Source organism: Lipophrys pholis, assembly GCF_963383615.2.
Source record: "Lipophrys pholis genome assembly, chromosome: 14".
Classification (NCBI taxonomy): Eukaryota; Metazoa; Chordata; class Actinopteri; order Blenniiformes; family Blenniidae; genus Lipophrys; species Lipophrys pholis.
This window is the reverse complement of record NC_137633.1, coordinates 16,839,795-16,865,740: the sequence shown is the minus strand read 5'-3', so window position 1 is coordinate 16,865,740 and position 25,946 is coordinate 16,839,795. Positions and strand designations below refer to the sequence as shown.

The 25,946-nt window shown below is 43.5% G+C and overlaps 3 protein-coding genes across 4 annotated transcripts in view; 2 read left to right on the top strand and 1 right to left on the bottom strand.

Annotated features, from left to right (window-relative positions):
• Window positions 1–916: 916 nt before the first annotated feature.
• qpct (glutaminyl-peptide cyclotransferase) lies at window positions 917–11,669 on the bottom strand. Its single transcript, XM_080480677.1, has 7 exons — window positions 11,523–11,669; window positions 7,872–8,018; window positions 7,428–7,709; window positions 4,995–5,162; window positions 4,372–4,471; window positions 3,797–3,913; window positions 917–3,705 (listed from the first exon to the last, which is right to left on the bottom strand). The coding sequence occupies exons 1-7, from the start codon at window positions 11,640–11,642 to the stop codon at window positions 3,524–3,526; spliced, it is 1,116 nt and encodes a 371-aa protein (XP_080336803.1). The 5' UTR covers window positions 11,643–11,669; the 3' UTR covers window positions 917–3,523.
• A 953-nt stretch (window positions 11,670–12,622) lies between these two features.
• On the top strand, window positions 12,623–20,574 carry mocs3 (molybdenum cofactor synthesis 3). Its single transcript, XM_080480098.1, has 13 exons — window positions 12,623–12,849; window positions 13,599–13,731; window positions 13,844–13,936; window positions 14,777–14,897; window positions 16,120–16,194; window positions 16,415–16,532; window positions 16,614–16,722; window positions 18,188–18,250; window positions 18,585–18,748; window positions 18,881–18,928; window positions 19,512–19,608; window positions 19,735–19,842; window positions 20,288–20,574. The coding sequence occupies exons 1-13, from the start codon at window positions 12,757–12,759 to the stop codon at window positions 20,443–20,445; spliced, it is 1,380 nt and encodes a 459-aa protein (XP_080336224.1). The 5' UTR covers window positions 12,623–12,756; the 3' UTR covers window positions 20,446–20,574.
• Window positions 20,575–22,870: 2,296 nt separating this feature from the next.
• prkd3 (protein kinase D3) overlaps window positions 22,871–25,946 on the top strand; it is a 49,370-nt gene continuing 46,294 nt past the window's right edge. For both annotated transcript variants that reach the window (XM_080479925.1, XM_080479924.1), the window contains exons 1-2: window positions 22,871–23,133; window positions 23,789–24,420. In XM_080479925.1, coding sequence (XP_080336051.1) covers window positions 24,055–24,420 — 366 coding nt within the window. In that variant the 5' untranslated portion in view covers window positions 22,871–23,133; window positions 23,789–24,054. The remainder of the gene's footprint in view (window positions 23,134–23,788; window positions 24,421–25,946) is intronic.

Genomic DNA, 25,946 nt, shown 5'->3' with positions numbered 1-25,946 from the left:
GTATAGTAACAGGTGGCTTCAGTACGAATGAATTAAAAATGAAAACGATCTAATTACACTGGATATATTTAAAGCAAAAATAGAGCAATAGAAAAAAAACTTTTGATGATTGATGTTATGTACCGACTGTGGCTGAGTAGCAATGAATATTATGAAGCAAAGGAAGGTAGCGTACAGATATATAACCAATGCTTTTTCATTATTCACTTGTGGAACACACCTTGAAAAGAGGGAGAGAAAGTCCCATCCCTTCCAGGCCCTCTGTTATTGTACAACAGGAAGCTGTTTTATAATCTGCACCATAATCAGTAATCAAAGCCAGATTAAAGCGCTTGCTGTTATTACACTTGGGCATGCATCAATTTGCTGTCAGGGACATAATGGAAGCCACAATAAGGTGTTTTACAGCTTATGTTCAGCCTCTTGTTTCAGCATGCTGGTGGAATCGCCACGGGCACAGATCCGAGACGCAGTTAGAATGACAGCATGTCTTAAATGAATGAGATATTTGGTTCTCCATCTACTGTGGCGTGGACCGACGGGTGGAGTTGACGTGTGAGCATCAAATAAAGATGAAGCCAAGGGACAGTGGAAAGAAACTAACAATGTCAAAAGCTTGTTCATGCATGTGCAGGGCGAACATGCAAACTCCACACGATTGCCTCAAATCCGTAACCATGTCATTAGTCGGAGTGCCGACCACGGCACCACTGTGGGACATTAGTTAACATGCACACAATCTACTGACAAAGACCTGAATAAACACACAGCTGGATTGAGGATTGTTTCCAAGGTCTTTTCTTTAGCATACAGGAGTTCTTACTGTCTGTTTATCCATAACAAAGCAGGGCAAAACAATGTGTAGAAGTCTGGATCAGATACAAGTTAACAAAGGACGAGACATGGGGGACTTCTTCACCAGGTCACCAGGTCACCAGTCCATCTCAGGAGGTGAGACACTGGGGGAAAATTTAAAGCTTTTAATCCACATGATTAGACTGTTGGAGCAAATTGAAGCATTTGTAGAAAACATGTCAACTATACACAGAAAGACCCTAAAGACCCAGACTTGAGATGGGATGATCTACTTTGAGTGTACCCTGAGCATATTTCAAACTCATGTTGGGTGGGATTTTATTCTCAGCTGACAATTCGTGGAAAAGTTGGACAGATCATCCAGAAAACCCAATTTTGCCATACAACCTCACCGTAACACACGTTTCTGTGGTTTGTTGGGGGTACTCAGATTCTAAAGAAAACCTAAGCAGATACAATGAGAACATGGAAACTCCACATAGAAAGACCCTGACAAGATTCACTGTGAGGCAAGAGTAGTGGCTCCTATTGCAGCTTCAAGGTGATTCACCTTTAAGTGTTTTGTAACCTCTTGCACAATAATGTCGACAAAGGCAATGTAAGGAACGCTGGTATTTTTATCATTAACTCAGAAGAATACAATTGTGAACTATGTTGAAGTTTATACTTGAATATATGATAGAATGTTTTTATCATTTCAACAAAAATACTATTTCGGGCTGCTGAAGTGCTGCTAAAGTTCTAGAATGATACACTAAAATCACCACACCTGTGCTTTTAGGTTGAACCAGTTGTGCGAAGTAAGATTTTGTATTACTAGTATACACAGCTTTTTTAAAAAATGACTGACTTAAGACAATGAGCTTAAGTTGTCCTGAAGGCTCAGGTCTTTTATTTACAGTCGCACGTGGTTGCCAGGCGTCACAAACAGGCCTCCCTGCTGGAAAAGCCTGCTCACTTTCTATGGGAGCGGTCCGCGCTGAAGGGGATTTAGCTGGTGTGGAATTCAGAAGATGGCCCCCACCCCCCCGATAGGATTAAAGGAATCGTGGGATTGTTGTCGAGGTGGGGCGGAGGATGGAAGCCGTCTTTGGTCTCAGGCATGAGAACAGAAAGGACCGGGTATATAACGCTGGGCTACAAGATTATTTTTAGTGTTGTAAAATCAGATATACAGAAATAGTCTGCACTTCCTCTTCACCAAAAGGTCACTTCTGACCAGGTATCAGAGCACCACCTAGTTCTTCGCTCCCACCTCCCGGACCACTAACACTCAAACACAGACGTGCGAAGAATAGCAAACTCTTCATGATCTCCTTTGTTTTCTGAATCAACATTTATTTCACTCACAAAATACAGGAAGTCCAGTTTTGGCAGTGTGTATTATTCTGGCATCGACTGTTAAAACGAGGCTTCTAATGGCACACAAACAGAGGCAGGCAGATGAAACCTTCGAAAAGGAAGTTCTCCGATTCATTATGTAAGCTGACGGGATATAAAGGGGCTGAGTGTGTTGTTTCAGGACAAATTAACCTCACACTTCCTGTTTGCTCTCGAAACACAGCAGATTTTCAAATGGAGGCGAGGAAATGTCCCATAACCCAGTGCAAAGACGCACCATCCAGCCAACGTTGCCTTATATTCCACCCGGTATGTTTAGTAGCATCAGAGTGGGTGGCCATATAGTATTTCATCCACAACATTACAGATCGGGGATTCAACGTTGCGTGGCTGTGACCCAGTGCCTTCAGGCTGAAGCTGTTCAAAGAGGAAATCATAATAAAAAAAGCATCAACAAGTGTGGCTTTGTCGTGCATTCATATGCTCATCTGTGCCCTATTAAATCTTCAAAACTGCCCTTATCTATATTCGTCAACATTGCATTGCTCCTTTTCCGAAGCACGCAGCCCAGATAAATGGTCGCAGTGACACCGAGGTGCCTCCTCTCAGCGTGAACGAAGGCTTCGGGCTCATAAAGAGAGCAGTGTGTGTGAAGCACACTGCAGATCCTGTGTGCCGGGAGCTCGACGGGAAGAAAATCTGAAGGCTCAGTATTCCTGAAGATGTTGAAAGAGAGAACGCATGTCACGCGAAACGCATTGTACTTCCAAAACAACGTCCCACTTCAGGACGCAGATGACCTGTCCAACGTAGACTGGTGTAAATCACGGGTCCCCCCCCCCCCCCCCACACAACTTTCACACATGGTGGAATGCTGGACTTCTCTGAGGTTCTTCACACCGCGTGATATTATCGTTAACATCTGTTGGGAACTATAGTCAATGAAAATACTTCTTGTGCGAGTAATACCTGGCAAATCTTTATAATATAGTCGGCAATCGTCACGTCCGCTTCAGTCACGGTTTTCAAGCTTAATTGGTCATTTACTTACTACCACTTTTTTCATTTGTTACAAAAAATAATAAAAGTACATACCTTAAAAATTAATTCCTCCCCGACCCCCACAATTTGTCCCGCGCTGCCCCTCGAGGAGAGGCCGGCCCGAAACTTTAAAAACCACTGGTCACAGTAATACACGTTTATCTGATGCTCAGAGTTTAGTTCCAACGCGTCCAAATCATCAACGCCGGACGTAAATATCACTGCATTCAGTGTGTTTTCATATAAATAGGGGTGAAAGCAGTCTATTTTCTCAGCTAACGATCTTCACTACAGTTACACGTGAAAGAAGACGAGCGGCGGCGGTTTAGACGGCGTTCTGCGAGCTTGTGGGGACGGCGGGTCTGACGTTGAGGTACTCCAGGACGAAAATCTGCATGATTTTGTTGAGGTTCCGGATGGAGGTGCGATCCAGGTTCTGCTCGTTGTCGCTGAAGGAGTGCCACACCGAGGGGAAGGGGTAGGGGATGAGGTGCAGGATCCGGACACCTGAACCGGGAGGGCACAGAGCGAGGATCAGCCAAGCGCAGCGACACGAGACGTGGAGGCAGAGAGCCGAGAGCTTTCTCGGTGTGCATACCTCTGTTGAGGAACGGTATGTGGTCGTCGAGCACGTGGGCCACGCGCCGATCGGGCCAGAAATACTCCACGCTGTCGGGGTGCTCCGCGAGCTGGTTCTGGTTGTGCAGACGCTGCTCTGTATTCCGGAGGAAGCAAGACGAAGAGGAAAAGGTGATTAGGCCAAGAGGGTCTCGCTCAGGGAACACCTGATGCATGTTTTGGGGAATTTTACTTTAGTTTAAAAAAACAAAAAACATTTATAGTTGTTTATGAGCTATTTTACTGTTATGCCTGACGTGTGGTATTTCAGATTATTTCTGTGCAAAAAAGAATTTCCACATTCGGACAATAAAGTGTAGTGATGGTGTCGTTTAGTGTTACTATAGTATAAGTCAAATGAACAAAAAAAAACAGATCGAAGCTACAGTATGTTGGTGTTACTGCCACATTGGCCTCCTTGTGAGGATTAATAACAGAAGTGACGTATCAATGACTCAAGATGAACATGACTCACGTTTGTGCCACACCTTCCCAGGATCAAGCGGATCATTACTAGCGTCCCATATGATACAAAAATTATGATGATTTAGTCACCTATGTTTTGAAATCTGGTGAGCCAGGGCGTCGTGTTGGCGAACTGCGTGCCAAAGCGAGGACTGGGAGCCCCGATCAGGTCCAACAACACAAACAGATCCTGGAGGGGAAGAGGCGGGGAGGGGTGAACGCTCGTGGGAAACTCTCTCTGCCCATCCTGAGGATAAACCTCAGTTTCCAGAATAATCACACACTTTCTGTGGCGCTGGGCGCCAGCTCTCTGACGTTACACTATCTTCACAGGCACACACACACACACACACACACACACACACACACACACACACACACACACACACACACAACACATCAAGATAGTCTTGTGCACGGAGAAAAACACTTATTTCTAGCTCGAAAACAAAAGCTTAACAACAGCAACTTTACATTATGTAAAACTGAAATGAATGATCTTCTAAATTAAAATAAACGGATGGTTTGCAAACTTTCTGAGTCGTGCTCGTCCCTCTTTAAGGTGTGTGTGTTTGTGTGTGTGTGTGTGTGTGTGTAAACAGAGATCAGTGCTAAGCTGATTTGACTGAAATTGATGTGGTCTAACGGAAGGATGATCTTGAGCTGCAATTATTCCGACAGAGCAGCAGAAGAAGCAGACGGGGGTGTCGTACCATGCCGTCCAGCTGATTGGTGTCGGTGGCTCCGGCCGGGTGCGGGGTGGCCTCCATCTTCTGGGCCAGGTGGCGAGAGCCGTACAGGGAGTCTGTGGAGGTCCACTGCAGCAGGGCCTCCTCCCCATCGAAGAAGATCAGCTGCAGCGTCAGGTTGGGACTGGAGCTCTAGGAGGATGAGAGGAGACAGTCATAAGGCTACTGCTGCCATCTAGTGGTGAGAAAAGGATTACAGATTTCCAAAAACGGCTTTCATCCATTGAATCTTACGTTAGAAAACCAAGTCAGACTGCCAGTACATCAGGGGGTAAACCAAGGAGACAAACAATAACATCATCTACAGTCAATTTAACGGATGAACCCAACCTGCCGGACAATCCAATACAGCCTGAGGGAAAACTTTCCTCACAATGTGTCAAATTGAGAAAGATGTGAATAGAAAAATCTCAATCAAAGTAACTGTTGTTCCTAATTTGTCCACTGACTATTTCACTGTTCTATTAAAAGGAGCAAACAAAACCTAAACTGTGGGTGGGATGATGACGCAATGAAGACTAATTTCCTTATTTCTTATCTGAAGAAAACCCCCTATAACACTGCGACAGGCAAGATTTCAGATCTAACTGACTAGTTTCTTTATTGATTTATTTTATTCTGGTTGCAAGAAAAATAAATAGAAAACATGATGAATAGATAGAGGGAGATTATAAAAGTAATTATGTTGAATATAAACCTTTTTCTTTAATTGTCCATTAATGTCAATTTTGCTGTTAGAGACATCAATTCACGCGATATATATGTAAACATGTGTACATGCAAACTCCACAGAGCGACCTCTGAGCCCGGAGTCACACTAACCCCTAGACAAACAACATCGTCACACATTTTCATTTATTTCTTCGGGTTCACGTTGTTTATCGAGGAAACTTAGCCCACGAACATAAAATGTTCACCATGATTCATCAGCTCTGCTATCGATTGTGTATCTTCCTCCATGCCAGCTGATGTATTTGTATTCTTTGTGATGGCTGTTCCTGCGGTGACCTTTGTGACAGGCAGCTGAGTCCGATAAACATCCCGTCCCTCGGCTGATCTCGCCGTCACTGCGATGTCTGGCCAACAGGCGGGCTTCTGAGCTCCGGTGAGGGACAGGGAAAGGGCAGCGCGGCGCGCTCCTGGAATGCTAATGATTAACATAAGCAACTGTGTGACGAGTCATTTGATGTGGTTTGGTGGAAAGTTTTAATAAATTCTTTTTTATTGCAGTATTGCCATTGTGCGGCACAGACAAATATAGAGCTACGAATATAATCATAACAACTAAAAGTAAGTAAGAAGATGAACTCTGTCTGGAGCCATAGAGGTGGAAAGCATCAGCCAATCAGATGCTGGCAAAATAGAATTTGGTGTTTTTCTTTAACACATCATCCAACAATAAATTGACTTTATTCTAGTGTCATCAATTTAAAAAAAGGCTTGAAAACTAGAAAACAACAGAGGAATGCTTGACAATTTGAGATCTTATTGAACTTCTCGCTTAACGTTTTGAATAATTCTGCAAAAAATTACGTTTTCATTTCTACACAAAACTGTACATGTAAAATACTGATTGCAGAATTTATTTTGTCACATTGTGGTGTGCTTGGAGCCAGCCGTAGGTAAGGTAACATCACACGTTTTTTTAATTAAAAATCAAATTTAGAATGAAGCAGTTATTAAACCTGAAGCTCCAAATGGTCACAAATTTAAGTGTCTGAGTTATGATCTGTGTCAAGTTGGTGTAAACACGGTTTTAAACACAGTATTACTGAAATGTTCTACTGCAGTAGTAAATGTGAAGCACGTGTGTATTCTGTAAGGGTATCCTATAATAGTGAGCAGTTTAATGACTGGGAGACATGGACGACTGTTGAAAACCATTTGGTATTTGGGCCGTTTTCATCAATGCTGTATCACTAAATGTGTTTTAATGGAAATGATAACAATTTCATGCATATCGTTGAATATAAACTGTGTTTACAGATGTAGAGTTTAGATATTCATATCTAATGAATCTCACATTTACTCACGGCAGAAGAAAATTACATTTTTTTCCCTAATCGTACATTTTATTCAAATGATATAAAATGTCATAAATAGTATGTTTTTACATGTTGTTTTGGGGGGAAATGACTTGAACATGCTTATTAAGGCTTCACGATAATCAGCCACCTGAAGAGCTAAGAAAGTTTTCAACTCAGCTCGAATGAATCATTTCTCACCTCTGAGTGACGGTAAGAAGCGCCACCGCTCTTCTTACTGATCTTCTCTGCAATGATGTCCCTCACGTTGACTCGTGGTCACACTGAGGTCAGCTTTGACCTCAAACCCACACTTATATACTTGTCATGTCTGACGAGCACTTTAACTCAGGGTCACATGTTCACCTCCTACCTTCTGAGCTTTCAGCTCGTCATCCAGGGCTCGGACCAGCTCCAGCATCATGGCGCAGGGGACGGCTGAGTCGGTGGCTCCCAGGAACTCCTGGCCGTGCCACTGCGACGGGTAGTACTTTGAGTCGTAATGACAGGCCAGGACCAGGCGGCGCTCTGCTGACGGGTTCAGGGTGGCAATCAGGTTGGTGAAGGGCAGGGGGCCGTACGGCGTCTGCGACACAAACTTGTCTTCTGTCACTTCCCAGCCGGCGCCGAGGGAACCGAAGGTGGTTTTCACATGCTGGGAACAAATAGGTGTCAAAGAAAGACATTTAGTTTGAAATGTTGCTTCCTGCTTGACGAAGCTTTCGCGATTCTATGACAGTTCTGATGAGAGTAAATACAAGTTTAATGGGAAAGTACATTTCCAGCCACCTGGCAGTATAATACCAGATAGACTCACATCCTGCACCAGCTGGCTGCCTGCAGACCCCGGATATCTGACGACCAGCAGCGGCCTCAGGTCCCTCTGCCACATCTGCTCCAGATCAGTGCGAGACAGAGCCACGCGGATCTCATCCTGTGTTAACGTGATGGCTCTGTGGGTGAGCTGAAACAAACAAGGAGGAAACAAACAAGTGGATTCAAAATCAGTTCAGATATCATGAGTCCTGTGAGCCAAATCGCAGATTTCAATCAAAGACACCTTTATCAGGGACGAAGATGCAGTAAATTCATACACCAATCATAACATTATTACCACAAGTCTATTATTGTACCTTGACTCCACTAGACCTCCTAAAGATCCTTTGAGTCCAGAAGTTGTGAGCATTAATTAATTACTTGGCTGCCAAGTTCACTGTCTTTCCTTATGTGCAAAATACTTAATAGATCTGGACCACTGCAGACTGGAAACACATAAGAGCTGCAGTTTTGGAGATGCGCTGACTCAGCTGTTTCGGAATATGAAGTCATACACACATGCTCTCACTGCTCTCCAGCTCATGAATCTCTCACCTGCACACTCGCATATACGTTGCTTTCAAATGAATTGTATCAAAATTTGATCAAATCCACACTTTGCGAAACCGGCTTTAGGAAAAACTCAAGGTAAATAATTGTGATCTTAATATTGACCGAAACAACTGTGATTATGAACCGTACTGTAATTTAGCAGCTTCAGCTTTTTTTTTTTATGGAATTTGTTCCAAACTTGGCGAGTTAACGGAGGAAAAAAAAGCAAATAGTCCAATCGAAGAGCAGCTTTCTTTCACGCAGGCGTGGGAATCATTTCTTCTGATGGATTTTGTCAGTAATAGGCCTTCATACCTCACCCTGACATCTCCATGTCACGTTCCCCTGCTCGTAACACAGAAACTTTCAGGACAAATTGTTTGCCTGCGCTCGGACATGTCTCACTCACGAGCAGATGATGAAAACACAAACAGTGTGACTCACTTCACCTGTCGGTGGTAATAATGTTTACTGGGTTGGAGGCACACAGACCACAGCGCCCCCGTCACCTCATATGTTAAGAGAACATATGAAGCCTCAATCTTTCTAAATTCTTCTAAAGACCTTGAGCTCCTATTACATTTTGCTGGTTCTGTTTTCTTTGCATTCAGTCCCTTTCTGTTAGTTTTCGTCAGCTTGTTTTCACTCCAATCTCATCAGGTGCAGTCAGCTTACTTTAGTCCACCAGTTTTACTTTGGCTGAGTCTTTTCCATTCAGTCTGTTCGGAAAAATATCACCTCCTCGTGGTCCAAAACACAAGATGCAACGTTAATATAATTAGTACGAGACGAACAGGTATAACAGCAACAAATTGCTCGACACATTTGATGAAAATGTAGGAAAATGGCCGATTCATGTAGTACAATCAGTCCTAAATCACAAGGGTGGATTTAAGTGAGAAAAAAAAAAGAAAACATAACTTAGTTTACTGAAATTATCATTTCAATCCTGTGCTAATGTTGTCAAACTTAACACTGTGTCGTAAATGAGCTGTGAAACACGTCCCCTGAAACACATGAGCCAATTAAGAGCTGCACGAAGAGGTATCGATTGGCTGGTTTCTCCTACAAACACGTACTGAACAGAGAGGCAGAGGAGAGAACAGCGCTTGTTAACAGTTACTCTGCTTTAATTGGAGGGAACGCGTTCCCACAGGCAAATGGACCTTGAAGGGAGAGAATACAATTAGGATCTCGACTGAGATTTCAGGCTCCAAATGTCAATTCAATGCATACGAAGCTATAGAGAGGGGGCTAAGATAATAAAAAAAAACAGCCATATTGATCCTTTGTTGCTGTGGTTCTCTTCTATTTGGCCTCAAAGTTCACCTGCTGAGACCCACGGTTGTCCGGGTAACCATCCCGAGACAGGGAGCAAAAGAGACGTGGCTGATGGTAAATATCAGAGGAGGCGAGAGCCGAAGCCTGTATTCGTCCTGCTTTAGCGTCTCGCTTGACAAATTCCAGGCTATGGAATCACTTCTATCACTCTCATATGTCTTCATTACATTTTGCATAAACCCCGTCCTGAAACGTATTGTTTTATACAGTCGGGATGCTGCGTTAAATGTACATTGTATCAGAGTTCTGAAATTTAAACGTTCTTATTCACATTTACCACAACCTCCCAGCTCTTTCAGTATTGGGAATTGATTGTTTTCACCACCCCTGTAATTTATTCCAGCTCGCAGAGTGTTGTTGTCTGCACTCTTGTCTCATATCAAGAATATCTCCAGTTCGATGCCTGACCAGGTCTTTATGTGCAGCGTTTCCATGTTCTGCCTGAGCGTGGATCTTCTCTCACAGTCCCCAGAAATGTGTGTGTGTGTGTGTGTGTGTGTGTGTGTGTGTGTGTGTGTGTGTGTGTGTGTGTGTGTGTGTGTGTGTGTGTGTGTGTGTGTGTGTGTGTGTGTGTGTGTGTTAAACTTTGACTTTTTGCCCTATGATGCACTGGTGAAATGTTCAGGATTTATCAATGCAGAGACAAATAAATCAAGGCTTAACTGAAGGCATACTATCGATGGACGTTTTTTTTTTTTAAACGAGAAATTCAATTTACCAAGAAAATAATGCTCCATCTCGGATGCACGAAAGTACAAAACGTGTGTAACTTTCCGCCTAACCCATGACTGACGTGATGAACGGAGTGATTAACACAGACTCTTTGTTCCAGCGCTGCTTATATGCAAATCTTCAGATAGAAAAAAAAAAGTATTTCTTGGAAATCAGTCATCATCGCTTCTTCCTCATAGGGGGAGGGCACATTCCTCCATCTGTACATAAACATCCACTTACGAAACCTGTTCAGAGTGGGGGTTGGCTCAACAGTGACTGACTCGTACAGCGGCCCTGTAATTCAGCGCAGCGCAGTGCAAAAGGTATAATTATGTGGTGGCATAGACTGAATATAGCCCTCCAATGAAGTGGGTTTCATTGAGCCCAGAGAGGGTTAAAAAGGGGGTCCACTTAAGCCCGATGGATACCAAGGCCCACAATTGGAGGATCAATGATGATGCCTGTGCTGCCATAGCAACTAGGCAATATGGAGAGGAGGAGGAGGAGGAGAACATAAATGAGGAGCATGAATGGGCAGGCATTACCCAGGTGCACCTCAGGAGAATTACACCACAGTGACGACAAACAGCGCAGAGATCTGCTGACACTTTGTGGATATATACTGTGAATACACATGAGCATAAAAATGCTTTAGACAATCTGCTAATCCATTTTTTTCTTTTCTATTTTGGGTTGATAGTAATCTAAGTATCATTAATGTTCCATACATCACACAAAAAGCAGTCTCCACACAGTACAAATTGGATTTAAATCTTTTACCATGATCTCAATGTATCAAATGCAATTTAGGTATAAAACCAGGTTGTTTAATGGATAAAACTAAAATATTACGATGGTAATGGCAAACAATATGTACAATTTCCTGAGAAGCATGCAGGGGGGGTTAATAAGATCACAATAAATGTTAAAAACAATCAAGTTCTGGAAATGGTTTCACTTTGCATTCAGGTTTAACACTACACATGCCACAGCCTGTATTAACCCAGTTTCATCAGACAACCAAAGCAATATTGAATGTATTTACCTTTTCCTGTGTCCAGGGGATTCCAATGATACAGTGGACGGCTGTAACCCAGATGGTCACAGTGTAAAGCAGGAGCATGGTGCAAGGACCAGCCATCGATGCAGTCGTTCCTTTCCACATTCCTGTCTGCGCTCAAGCCTGCGGATCATGTGAAAGGCAGGAGGGGTGGACCCGAGGCTCTCTCAACCGCGGCGCGTCACCGTGCGTGTGTGCGTGTGCGCGCATCTCCTCGCTCCCTCTGTGAGACTTCAACACCACTATGACCCCGTGACTTTTTTCTTTTTTATTCACTTCCACCAAGTTATCAGCACATTTATATATTGTGCTCATAGCCTGGGTGTGGGGGGGGGGGGGTTAATAAATGAACAGATCTAAACAGGAGATCTGCCAGGGAACTAACACACAACAACAAAATGAAAACAAATATTTCAGTTATATAGAAATCTTGCAGGTACCAAAGATAATAAAAAACGTAAACACGCGTTTATTATTTACATTTGGACACATTGCTACGACATTAGTGTTGCATACCATTATTATGAATGAAAGAAAAACACAAAACAAGCACAATCTATCTATCTATCTATCTATCTATCTATCTATCTATCTATCTATCTATCTATCTATCTATCTATCTATCTATCTATCTATCTATCTATCTCTGTTTATTTATAACCAGATTACACTATAAACTTATTTTAAATAATGTTATTCAGCGTATTACCGATGAGAATAAATAATGTCTTAACTAAACATGTGTGTGTGTGTGTGTGTGTGTGTGTGTGTGTGTGTGTGTGTGTGTGTGTGTGTGTGTGTGTGTGTGTGTGTGTGTGTGTGTGTGTGACTTATATTACAAGCATTATACATTATATATAAAATACTTTAGAGTCTACATTAAGCTTTGTTGTTTAAAATTAATATAATAATTCTGACACAAAAAGTGTGTTTTTTTTGTCGTATTTGCATCATTTACATTTATAATAGAAAATCCCTGTTTACTTAATCAATATGAAATAAATCAGTTATTCGTCGAAAGTTTAATCAGAGCTGCCTGCGTCACCAGTCACGTGGCGTCATTTCCACGTGGTGTCCTTTTCCACGTGGTCAACCCGGAAGTGTACGTCGTGCGTAAACACCACTCAGATAAACTGTATTTATATCAGATCTGCGAATATCTCCTGTTAAATAGCAGTTTATATCAAACAACTGTTAGTCTTTTTACCCGTTAGCAGCCATGTCGGAGGACGTGTCCTGTCTGAAAGTTCAGCTGAAGGAGAAAGAGAAAGAAATTACTGCTCTGAAGGATAAACTAACTCGACTGGAGAAGGTAGTGAGAAGTTATTCTTACTTCATGATCTGTGTGCCCTTGTCTGTAGACAGCATGTTTAACAGAATAGTCATATAACTTAAAAAAACACTTTTTTAGGAGATGATCTGAAGCTAGAGAACAGTATAAGTAAGGGATTGTTGAACTGTTAATAACAAAGTATGGCTGTGAAAGAATTGCAAGCCATTGCATGTTGTTTTTTGATTTAGTAACACTTTATGGTCCCACAGTTTCTGGAATCAGTGGTGTCTATTGGTATGAAGTACAATTATTTGCGCAACAAATTTATGAAGACGAAAAGTGTTTAACTTAAAGGACAAATAAGAAGTCAGGCAAAATCCGAAATGAACACATTTCCAAGAGAGGCTGCAGGCTCCCTCTGCCCTCTTTGATTTGCTCAAACATTACGGTGGAAGTCACACACTAATTGTGTTATAACTAATCTCAATTTACAACCTCAGAGTCGCTCTGCATCTGCTGTGATCCCTGGTGACCGAAGATTTAGAACCACTGAGCGACATGAACCTGTGACGTAGATTTATGTTTTGTTTTGTCATTAATCGTCTTTAATCAATCTATATTTTTGCGACTTTCATAATAAATCTGCTGTTATTTACAAATTCTGTGCTGACATTGTGAATCGAGTAGTCCAGTCAGCAGAACTTGTGTTGACTCTGTGATCCACCTGATCCTGACTGGAGCTGTAGAACTTCATCTTGTGCTACAATCTCCTCTTTGTGTGATATCAGAGCCAAACATCAGCGCCGGACCTGAATGACAAAGTCACGCCTCTCACGCCTCTGAGAGCCAAACATGCACTGAGCAACGAGGACATCATGCGGTACAGCAGACAGCTCCTCCTGCCCGACCTTGGGGTCCGAGGTCAGTATGACTGGAGGCCACGTGGTTCTGAGGCGACAGTGCAGCCAACGCTCTGTAGAGTCACGATCATGGCACCAGTGAACACAACAGAGTGAATCTCGACTGTCCGCAGGTCAGCTGAACTTATCCAAGACGTCAGTGCTGATTGTGGGCTGTGGAGGACTGGGCTGCCCTCTGGCACAGTATCTTGCAGCTGCAGGCATTGGTAAGTCGAGCTGAATAAGTGACACTGAGTTTATAATTGGCGGTCATCGGACATTCGTATTAAATGCATTTGCATGCACTTCTTTGGAGTAGTTTGCACTCTCGCCACACAGTACAAATATATCCAGTTCATTTCTAAACTTGGGGACCTTTCCATGTGGAGTTTGCACAGAATGGTTTTATTTATATAAAACAGTTTCCGCTCACCATCTAAAAATGGATGAATTGTTTAATTTGTGACTCTGAGATTGTCTGTAAGTGTGAGTATGTGTTTGTGTGATTGTCCATGTTGAACAACCTGTCCACGGTGTGTCCTGCCTTGGCTCATTGTCTGCTGGGTGTGGCCTGAAATTGAACAAAGGACAGATATTTTTAGTGTTTAGTGCACATTCGCCTACATTGTAGTGCTAAACAAGTTAAAAGAAAGAACATTGAACCTCCATGAATACGCACGCACGCACGAACACACACACAAAATACACAAGAATACACAAAATGATACTGTATGTTACAGTAAAATGTAAGGCGAATGTACATTGTTTGCAGGTATTTTGCTACATCAACATCCTGTAAACTTAAAATAGCATGACGGATTACAAAATACTCGTTCGGTAAAGAAGCGAGACAGCAAGTCATTCTGGCACATCTTCTGATCAGACGTGTTGGGAGAGGTCTAAAACCTGCAATACAGCTTTAAGGTGTAGAGACAACCTTGAGAATCATACGGTATTTAAAACTGCAAAGATTGGTCATAATCTTGATGATCATTGATCTTGTTTAACTATGGATCTCACGTTTTCTGTGAAAGCCTTTCTGACGAATCCTTTCTGCGTCCCTGCAGGGCGCCTCGGTCTGCTGGACTACGACGAGGTGGAGCTCAGTAACCTGCACAGGCAGGTGCTTCACGGGGAGCAGAACCAGGGCCAGGCCAAGGCCCTGTCTGCAGCCAGCGCCGTTAAAAGGTGCTGACCAGATTCAGACAGTGCACGATGTGCAGATGTCAAAACGAGACGTCATACCCGCACGATCTGGAAGATGTCATTTACAGTTCAGCGCTGGCATGCGCAGCTGCCACAGTCAGTGGCAGGAAGTCATTTCAGTATTGCTCCATTCTACTTGACGTCTATTGTCCATGTGACTGAGGGAGACACGTGAATATCTTGAAGAGGTTCAGCCTGCAATGAGGGACCTCTTGGCTTATACACAGTAGTAAATGCTGGTATTCACAGTACAGGTCAGACAGAACCCTTTTCTGTACAGACTCATAGATGGGCTCCAGGGGGAGCTTTAAAAATTTTTTTTTAATTCTTTCCACCGGATGATATCAGATTTTTGATTTCAACCTGGCTTCAGTCTCCTTTTACCCTAAATAGGATAAAGTGGTGCAGAATGTAGATGGAAGGACACAGAGGAAACCGTTTCGTGCCGACATACCAAATCTGAGGAGGCGTTCCAACACAGCCTCCTAAAATAAGAGTGTCACAAATGTCTGATTTACTATGGGAACAGAGCAGATTAAAAGTAGTAAATACTCAGTCACTATGATAATTTGTGTATTTTCCTGTTTTCGGTGACCCTGCCGGTTCCCTTCGCGATGCGAGCTGGCGCTCTCCTGTCTCACCACGGGTTATATTTGGTTGTGTATTCCTCTCCGCTCTACAAATATTGTGTAAACATGTTATTTTAGAGATGGCTGCTTTTGCTGCCTTTCTGCCTGACAGTAGGCCCACTGTGGTTACCACACACATTGCACAGCTGCCGCCACATGGGGGCGTCATTTCTCTGACTAACTCCTACAGTGCTTCAAGGCTGTTATACACTCGTATTAATATCTTTTTTTTCTGTTACATATATATTTTTTTAAATTTTGTATCACTGATGCTTCTCTGCATGCAGTGAACATCTCATATGTTAGGCGATAATGTGGGTTTCAGGCCTATTTTCTTTCATAATTTGATTGTTGACAGTAAGGATTAGGCAGCCATGACACAGTCAGCGCTCATGTGTTGCTGTTTTGTGGTCTGCTCTTGGTTAAACCAGCTGACCAGCATCCCGCTCACATGTGTTTTCAACACAGTGGATGGGATTGCAAGTTCTTTGTGTTAAATCTGCTGGTTTCGCAGCACTAAGTCACACTGTTCAGTTAATCAGTTGCTACTTCTCCGCGTGCCTTTGTGTCTGCAGGCTAAATTCCACCGTGGAGTGTATCCCCTACCACCTGCAGCTCTCACCGGAGAACGCCTTGCAGCTCATTCAACAGTATCCTCAGCCTGCATCTGTTACACACACATACCCATCCATCCACTGGCTTATTGTCTGTCATGAAAGCATCGTATGGCTGCCATCTGCTAAGTCTTACCCAAGCTTATGATCACTTACTGCACGGAGAGCGTTTGAGATTGCTGCAGGAAAGTTTTGCAACTGTGTTGTAACTGGTAATCTTTGCTCAACGGGGGCACTTTAACTCTGCCGACCTTATGTATGACATCGTGGCCGATTGTTCAGACAACGTTCCCACTCGCTACCTGGTGAACGACGCCTGCGTGCTCAGCGGGAAGCCTCTGGTGTCAGCAAGCGCCCTGCGAATGGACGGGCAGGTAAAAGAGAAAACACCTGCCTTCTTTCTCCAGCATGTCTGATAGGTTTGTAATGTACTCTGTGTGTGTGTGTGTGTGTAGTTAACAGTCTATAACTACCGTGGAGGCCCCTGCTACAGGTGTCTATACCCAGTGCCCCCACCTCCAGAGACAGTGACCAACTGCTCCGATGGAGGGGTGTTAGGAGTGGGTGAGTCTCCTCCCTGTGCCTCCCTGGAAGTTCCAGTCCGTTCACAGGCGCAATAGATCTTGTTATTTGAATACAAAAAACCTTTTTATAAGCTTCGTCCATATCGCGGCCCACCACGTCCTCGCCCTACTCCCACGCCAGACTGACACAATTGAATGCTGGACTTCCGAATGTTTTTCACATTTTAAGATGTTATTGTTCACAGCTGTTGGGATTCATAGGAAATAAAACCCAAAACTCCTCTCTTATCTGTTACATGCTTTTTATTTTAAACATCCTAGAAATCCTTACACAAATTTTGTAATTATTCTACGTTATATACTCAAAAATGATACGTAAAGGATCAAGCTGATTAAAGATATTGTATTGACCCCCATACTTTTCTTCGGTTGAAGCTCTCTGGCTCAACCCGGAGGAGATTCGCCTCATGGTTTGAAAACTGCTAGAACAAAAAAATAGATAAAAAGATTTAAAGCAACTTAATTTGAACCAACGATCATCGCCTTGAACACGACTATATTTTGGGCAGAAAAGCTTTTAACTAACGTCAGTGAGCCAACGATGGATACCACCAATACCACTTGTTGAATCCTCACAGCGAACCAACAAATCCTACCATGTCTTGTAATACCACTTTGTGCCACAAGATGGTGTATTAAATCACTGGGGAGTCTTGTCTGCTTTCAGCTTTAAGCAAATGATTGGACAAATATGAAATCTGATAAAGCTCCAAACAAACTTTCAAAACTGTCAGTAGCTCAACTGAGTACAGACGAGGTGCTGCTGTTACTTACACATACACTTCTAAACAACAACCTGTGCTTAAAGTAAACCTTCTATCTTTAAAGGACTGTGTATTTGCAATAATATGCCCCAATACTGTGAGTAAATAAGATTTTTTTTCCATTTTTAAAAATTTCATTTTATCACATTTATTTAAAAAAAACAAAACTAACCAATACATATTTTTGTCCCAAAAAAACAATGAGATATGCAAAGACCTATGTGATAGCAGTAAAGCCAAGCTGGCATTGCAGTTGGAGCACAACCCAGTGTTGGGTGGACCCTCGGCTGCAGGAAAGCGTTCTGGGTCAGGGTGATACCTTTATCCAGTGTAAATCTTTCCTTTTATATTTTTGGAAGAAATTCGGACAGAAAACAAAACACTCATTATTAAAACAAACCAATTAAAATAATAAAATGTGCTACAATGCAAAGCCAAACGTGCAACAATTACAGACGGTCTATGAAGCCTATGGATCTCCACAAGTGTTGATAATAATATATTATAATGTGAAACTTTAGAAGGTCAGCTATTCAACCAATGAGACAAATTTTGTTTTTAGGATTTCACACAGTCTTGCCACCTTAAATCATCATCATAATATGCGTCTCTTTTCCCCCCAAAATTGTAAATTTAACACCATTTCTTGGTGACAGTGTCCAATTTCTTTTCTCCTTTAAGTTCCAGGGATAATGGGATGTTTCCAAGCTTTGGAAGTGATCAAGATTGCCTCAGGACGAGGTTGTATCCTTTCTGGTTCATTCATTCCCCTCCACGCAACATGGACTATCAGAGTTAGTGATGGGGTAGGCCTGTCTTATCACAAATACTTCAGTCTGCACTCTCTGGCTTCTGACTGACTGTTCCTGTGCCATTGTCTTCATGGAGCTGTTGGGATTACTGCGTTGTGGTGTGAGTACTGAGCCTCACAGTGGGGAGTAGACTTGCCCTATCCTGCCTTTTTAAAAAAAAAAAAAAAAAATGCATTGTGGAACACATGCCAGCACTTGGTCACAATGCATCAGCCAGGGAAACACTGATCAAAAATTGATCTTCCCCTTGACCGGGGGCGTGCCAGCTTCCTGTGGCCAGCAGCTGCTGATGTTTGACGCTCAAGACGCCAGATTTCGCTCCATCAAGCTGCGGCCCAAGCAGGCGGGCTGCGCAGTGTGTGGAGAGAAGCCCAGCGTGACCCAGCTGGTGGACTACGAGGCTTTCTGTGGGTCCGCTGCCACCGATAAGGTGAGTCCATTCATTGCGTCTTTTATATATATATATATGTGTGTGTTTCCTTCATCATCTGGGTTTTATCACCATGGCGTTTATCAAGTACATCCAATTAGTCCCCAAATCATTGGAAAACTCTCATTTCAGTGCCAGAGGCTTCACCTCCTGTCCAGGGATCAGAGGATCACAGTGCAGGTAAAGCCTCTAAACTCCAGGACCGTCGGTCTGTGCGTGACTTCCTCTATTTAGAGCCGTTTATTGTATGATTACTCTCAATTTTCGCAGTTTTCATGCACATTTATAAACTGATTACCATCTCAGCGTTTGACCCAGCCCCAAATGGGAAATGACTTAAAATGCGGCCTTTAGATTTTCTATGGGAAAGAATAACATGTTCTGCTTGGCACGGAGAGCACTGGTGGCGGATTGCATCTGTTTATATTTCTGCAGGCTTGGCGCTTTGAAAGCCGCTGAGTCATTAAGCGCAGAGCGATGGGGATCATGATTGATTGGGGTGTCGCTGAGGTTGCACAACAGGCACCAGCTAGAAACTGTTTTGTTTCCTGTGATTTGAGGAAAGGCAGTTAAAGCACTCGTAATTCTCCGCAATTACAAATCCAGGTGACATTTTAGACAATTGCTGCGAGTAATTTTGGTTTCACAGTTTAACCAAAGATTATAAATAAATGTATTTCAACTCAAATTAAGGCCACATCTCAGTGTAATTCCAGGATTGGATGCCGTGCCTGCATTAAATTCTTTCTCAATGTGATTGCAGGATTATAAATCCATACTGGACAATGCAGGACCGCATCTCTTGCTGGATGTACGCCCTCTTGTGGAGGTGGATATATGCCACCTACCCTTTTCTCTCAGTATCCTCTTTAAAAAAAAAAAAAAAAAAAACCTCTCTCATTGTGTAATAATGTCAGACTTTCTCTTCCCTTTCTCTCGTCCAAGTTCCCGTTTCTGTGCGATTACTCTCCTTATACGTCTGCCAGATATTCCACTTTCAAGTCTAGAGGAGAGGAAGAGTGAACATCTCCAGTTACTCCAGGAGAGAATTGGCCAATTGAAACAGCAGATGGCAGGTGACAGCCGGCCTCCAGGTAACACGGCAAAACAACAGCACCGCGAGCTCTGCGTGTGCTGTTTGAGATGAGCGGACACGCAGAGTCGTTCGTGCATATTCAGGGCGGGCCGTGCACTGGCACACCGCGCAGCCGCGGGCTTCTGTCGGACAGCTCGTAACAGGTTGTAATGGGGTTGCTAGGTGACCCCCTTTTCCAAAACATGTACGGTCAGCCTCAGCAGCTGGCCCGCTGCAGGGAAATTAACATTCAAAACGTTATTTTGGTGGTGTTCTTTAATCATTGAGCTAAATTTAGCCAAACTTAGACAGAATTAGTCTTATTATGTTTAATTCAGCTATTCAGATGCTCCAATTTTGACCTCTTACATTGTTTGAGCCTCATAAATTCTTCCATTAAGGCATATTACGCCCCCACTGGAGTTGTAATCTCTCGTTGTTCCCTTCTCTGTGGGCTTCTCCAGTGTACGTGATCTGTAAGCAGGGTAACGACTCCCAGAAGGCCGTGCAGGTGCTCGAGAAGATGAGCGGATCAGAACTGGACCACGTCACAGTCAAAGACATCAGCGGAGGACTCATGGCTTGGGCGAGGACAGTCGACCACACATTTCCACAGTACTGATTCATGTGTTTACTGTTAATAAACTCTGCACTCTGGACATGGAAGGAGGATCCTAGCAGATAAAATGTTGATGTAAAAATTGTCGTTTGAAGGATTCACATTGTTTTTGTAAATTAAAAGAAATGGGTCAAAAAACGTCTCCTATAATGCTGTCTGCCAGAGATCTGTCCACTTTGCAGGATATCTGATTGCACAATCTGCTCACAAAAGGCAAAACACTGTCATTCAGGGATGGTTTAGAGACATCAGTTCACTCTAATACAATTAGTGTTTTCATTGCGGAAGAAAACCGTAGCACCCGAATAAAAACCCATACACACAAAAGGAGAACATGCAAACTCCACACTGAAAGCCCCCCCCCCCCCCCCCCCCCCCCCCCCCCCCAATCTGATCTGGGGAGATTTTCACTGCAAGATGAGTGGTGACCACAACACTACTGCATGGCCTCTTTATAATCTATCACCTGTAGGACGGTGTTGTTTAAACTCTATTTGAAATGCGTGGATCGCCGCCTGATGGTTCTAACTTCTAGTCTCTCCTCGGTTCATCATGAGAGAAGACGCACGTCTCAATTTTAGTAAATGGATTTATTACGGGTAGCGTATACCCCTGGACATCAAATAGAGACGGACTATGTTTTGGGATGTGGTGTAAATGCAGAAAAAAATCCATTTATAAAATGTATCATTTGGTCATTATTTTTTCAGCTCAGATTACAGCTTTAGATCCAATAGAAACATTGCATGTATCGCATCTATACTTCTGTAAACACAAGTGATCCAGTTCATGACACAATTGGACGTCAAAGACTTGAAACCACATTTGAGTCGAGGTGAAACTTAAAGCTCAGTTTGATCTCAATCAATCGTCTAAATAAAAACTATACATTTTCCATCAGTTTCGGTGGAAATAATGAGTTCATGAAGCTTACAGCATGATTATTTCCAATCACAGGGAAAGCACTGACAGACAGGCAGTTTATGGCCAAAGTTTTGGGAGGTATACCCTTGCGTGCGCAGGGCAAACATGCAAACTCCACACAGAAAAGCCTGCTTCCAACTTACCCCATGATATATTAACCACTACCATCTTTTTTAAATTTTTGGGCCATGAAGTCTTGTAGTCTTGATAAAACACCAATAGTCGGCAACTTAGGACGATTATTATTTAAGTATTTCGTTTTTTCTTTTGCAGTCATCCCATGGGTCATCCTGTATTCTCTGGACCTCAGGCTGACCTCTGCAGGCCACATGATGATGTGTATGAGGACTGACTGGACACTAGAGTCACACCGCCACCCGATGCACAAAAATGGGATCACTTAAACATTACTTACTGTACCTTTATCGTAACTGGTGAATTTGAGAACCACGCAGACACTCAACAAGTTCCTGAAAATGTCTTGTGTAATCTGCTGAGTACTTGTGAGCTGGCATTTAGATAAAATGGAAGCACCATTGCAAAATCAGGTTTCTTCCGGTTTTATCTGTCAATACACGGAAACGCAAGAGCAAATATGTTCCGTCATATCCAGTTTAACCTATATATTTGAAGGTTGTTTTTTTTTTAACTCTGCAATATTAAAGTGAAGTCCAAAACTTAGTCTTTATTTCATTCATTAACAAAAGATCGAATAAAACAAGCCTTTAGGTTTAGCCTAATTTTTTGTTTTTTGGAAGATGTGTGTGGCTGGTAAGCTGGTAAAGTTTGTTTGTGCACTTCATACATGCAGTAATTTGCAGGATATTCTCCTCTGTCGTGAAGTTTCAACACTTCTAACTGAATAAATAACGGGTTTGTTGAATCTCTATATTTTCTTTTTCTGGTTATTCTTATGGTTCTTTTCTGTGGAATGAAAATTCACTGTTTTACTTACATTTCCCTTAACATGGAACCCAGTGGGTCAGATATGGAACAATCAGAGTATTGTATAATACGTACAATGCATTGATATCCAACAAATATGTTACTTTGCATAATACAGAAATTGTTTTAGATAGTTTTACTTTGGTGTAACTTATATGTGATTTCCAGTTGTTAGAAAACTCAAAGTTCTTTATTCTACATTAAGTTGATTTCAGGCAAATGAACTTTTCTCTTCCTTTAGAGACTCAAGTGTCTCTTCAGGACTCCTTTGGACAGCAATGCATCACAAAGCGAACCCGGTCATGTGGATTAAAGTTAGGATTTTTTTTTCTTTCTTTTCTTCATCTATGCATGGACAAGTTAAAATAACGGAAAAGAAGCACGCATGCGCACTGTTCGCAGGCGCCATTGCTCCAACACGGTCTGGAGTTCCACTCGCGCTCCGCGCACATGGAGAGGCAGTTGTGCGGACCTACCGAGAGAACTACAAGCCCCAGCAGCCACAGTCTCCGCTCCGTCCCCCCTCTCCGTCAAAGCAGGGGGAGTAGTCACAGCTGGAAGGATAATAAGATGCGCATGTAATTACAATCAGTAATAAAAGATAAGAGAAAATAAATGGACGGCAGGGTGAGCCTCAGCGGGACGTTGTGCGGGAGGAAAGTTTATCATGAGCAGAAAACGGCGCTGCGCTTCTCCGTGTGACTTCCCAGCAGCGCAGGAGATCAAACTTCAGGCTCCGCTTTCCTCAGTTTATGGGAGCTGAAAAAGTTTTTTCGGTCCCCTTCACAATGGGAAGAAAAGCGCCCTTCGCCGAGAGTGAAGGTAAAGTATCAGCTCGAGGAGCGTTTCGACTCGACGCCTTGGCTTCAGGCGCGCTTTTTACGCACACGGAGGGAGTTCAGACGGAGCGAAAGGTTCGCAGAAATGTGCAAGTTGAGGGCTTGTATAACTTGTTTTGTTGGCATTCTGCGCTCGGGTTGTGTGCTGCCAGCGAGCCAATCGAAAGTGGGAGGGGTGCAGATGTTCAGAAGCCTCGGATCCAGATGTTTGTGAAGTTTGGATTGGTGCAAATGGCTTTATCAACTTTTACGCGTCTTTTTTCTTTTTTTTTTGGGGTGGGGGTGGGCATGGGGGGGCCGCTCCTCTGGATGGTGGCGAACACGCACATAACGGCACGATGCAGTCAGGACTGAAAACAGGCAGAGGGAAATAATAATAATGAAAAGTCCTTGTTTCTACTTTTACTAAAGAATCGTGATGATTTATGGGGGGGAAAAAACACGTTTTTTTAAACTCCTAACAATTCAAAATGACATTTCTTCCCAGTGAAGGAGAATTAAGCCAAAGTGCGTGGTTTTCTTAATTTTCACATTTGTATTGAAGATCAGTAACAGACTTTCTTCTTACTTTTCTAGGTCCTAATAGGTGAAAGCGTGTCTTATCATAAAAACAGCATTGTGTGTGTTTGTGGTGACAGGCTTCCTGTGGACAGAATGGATTACTGACTTCAGTGAGGAGAAGCAACCAAACTCCGGGATATGAAGTTCGCTGCAGCCATCTCACTGCACAAGTCTGTGGATTGCCCAAAGACTTTTTCCCCCATCACCTGCTCATCCAGCAGATGAGCGCGCTTTGTGCCAGCCCAGGTGGGTGGACTGGTTGTTGTCCCCATAGTTTAGAAAGCCGCTCTAATTAAAAAAGGAAAGAGGAAGGAAGAACCACGGTGCTGGTTCGGTACGGTTGATGCGGAGTCCCTGCGTAAATCCAGCTGTGCTCTTCCCCCGCGAGTCCTCACCGAAAACCCTCCACCATTCAGCATTTCACGTCGCAACCGGAAGAAAGCCAATGTCTGCCTCCTCTCCCCCGTCCTTACCTCGAGCCTTCCTCCACTCGCTCCATCCGCCCTCGCTGAGCCCGCCCGGACCGCTCTACACGCGGCTGTCTAACGGCAGCCACAGTGCCCCCAGCCCCACCAACTCGCGCAGCTCCTTCCATGGGGTGTCCTTCCTGCTGCAGATCGGACTGACCAGAGAAACCGTGAACCTGGAGGCCAGCGACCTGTCGCTGTCGGCGGTCAAGGACCTGGTGTGCTCCATCGTGGACCAGAAGGTACGGTCTCCAGCTCAATCAAACATGCATCCATCCATCTATCATCTACAGCACTTTGGGTGGATTGCAAGTCCATCGCAGTGCAAACACAGATCAGGCAATTCACTGGCGCTTCTGATACAATAACAGCGTGAAAAAGATTCCAAGTCACTTCATTAAATTAGAAATCAGGAAGATGGATGAAAAAAGTGCCTTGAAACTGCCCTTCACAATGGTCGAGAGATTAATTTTAGTTGCTCTGGTTCCTTCACAACATTTATTGAAGAAGTGATCCATCATCTATACCATTTTTTTCCAGACCTGAAGAGCGCTGATTGCAGCTGACTCTGGGTGAAGGCAGGGTACATCCTGTACTGGTCCCCAGTTCATTACAGGCCAAACGCAGAGAAACGCCCAACCAAACACACTCTTACTCAGCTAGTAATGGGGTTCGGCTGAACAGCAGAGAAAACCCATGCACAGGGAGAACATGCACACCACACACGCATGGAATCGAAACTGTAATACCTTAAAAGTACAAGTTTACTACACTACACCAAACACTTTCTCTCTAATCGCCTCTCACACCATCACACGGACGCTTGTTTTCAGGCAGTGATATGAATGATTAATGCGGCGACGCACCAGCCTGTGTTCTGCCATGTCCAACCAAATTGTTTATTGTTTACCAGAAAAAACATATCTGGGTATTGACACCCCCCCCCCCCCCACCCCCCCCCCCCCCCACACCCCCCCCCCCCCCCCCACCCCCCACCTCCCTAAATGAGTCAGAGGCCTGCACACAGCAGCAGCGGCTCTCCTCCAGGCACAGGGCTTCAACGTAGCCGTGCCAGTTATCGACATTGTGGTGTGATGTTACTGGACATGATGCAAGAACATGGTTAAAATATGTGCTTTCACACACACACACACATACACACGCACACACGCACACACGCCTGGAGCTGCTCAGTGGTTGTGTGCTGCTTGTATATGTTGGACTTGCTGTATTTTCCATGACATTGGTAATGTGTTATAATGACACTGGAGCGGAGCTCGACGAAGTGGCTTGAAAACACAACCTCAGGCTGCCTCAGCCGGTATTTTACCTTCTCCTCAGCGCGAGAACATCCAAGGCGTGAACCAGCGGCGCCCGATTTAATTAGTCTTTTTCTTCATTCGTATTGAAAGAGCGGGGAAGTCGCGATCATGGTTTGGGTTCACATCGGCGTGTGTGTCCTTTTTTTCTTTTTTTTTTTTCTTTTTAATGTGCGAAGTAAGAGTGAGGGCGAAGCCTTTTAATTTTTGCCTTTAATTCAAAGCAGCCACGTCTAATCGGCGTATGAAGTGGTTTTCTCTGTCAGTAAAACATGTTTATTGTGCGACTGCAAACAAGATCAAAAACGTATTTCACATAAAGTAGAGAATGAAACGTTACGGTGCATTCGCACCGTGCTGAACGGGCGTAGCATACTTGGAATGGAAACTTTAAGTTTCACTAGGTTTGTCAAAAATATTTATCTGCCACCGATAGAACATTCCACTGC

Excerpts from the sequence above, each read along its gene's own strand:
- qpct (XM_080480677.1), bottom strand. The coding sequence starts at position 11,642 with ATGTGGAAAGGAACGACTGCATCGATGGCTGGTCCTTGCACCATGCTC. Across the intron at positions 8,019-11,522 it reads TCCCCTGGACACAGGAAAAG|CTCACCCACAGAGCCATCAC; the intron begins GTAAATACATTC and ends TGTTTGTTTCAG. Across the intron at positions 5,163-7,427 it reads ACGAGCTGAAAGCTCAGAAG|AGCTCCAGTCCCAACCTGAC; the intron begins GTAGGAGGTGAA and ends TCATCCTCCTAG.
- mocs3 (XM_080480098.1), top strand. The coding sequence starts at position 12,757 with ATGTCGGAGGACGTGTCCTGTCTGAAAGTTCAGCTGAAGGAGAAAGAG. Across the intron at positions 12,850-13,598 it reads AACTAACTCGACTGGAGAAG|AGCCAAACATCAGCGCCGGA; the intron begins GTAGTGAGAAGT and ends GTGTGATATCAG. Across the intron at positions 16,533-16,613 it reads CCCTGCGAATGGACGGGCAG|TTAACAGTCTATAACTACCG; the intron begins GTAAAAGAGAAA and ends GTGTGTGTGTAG.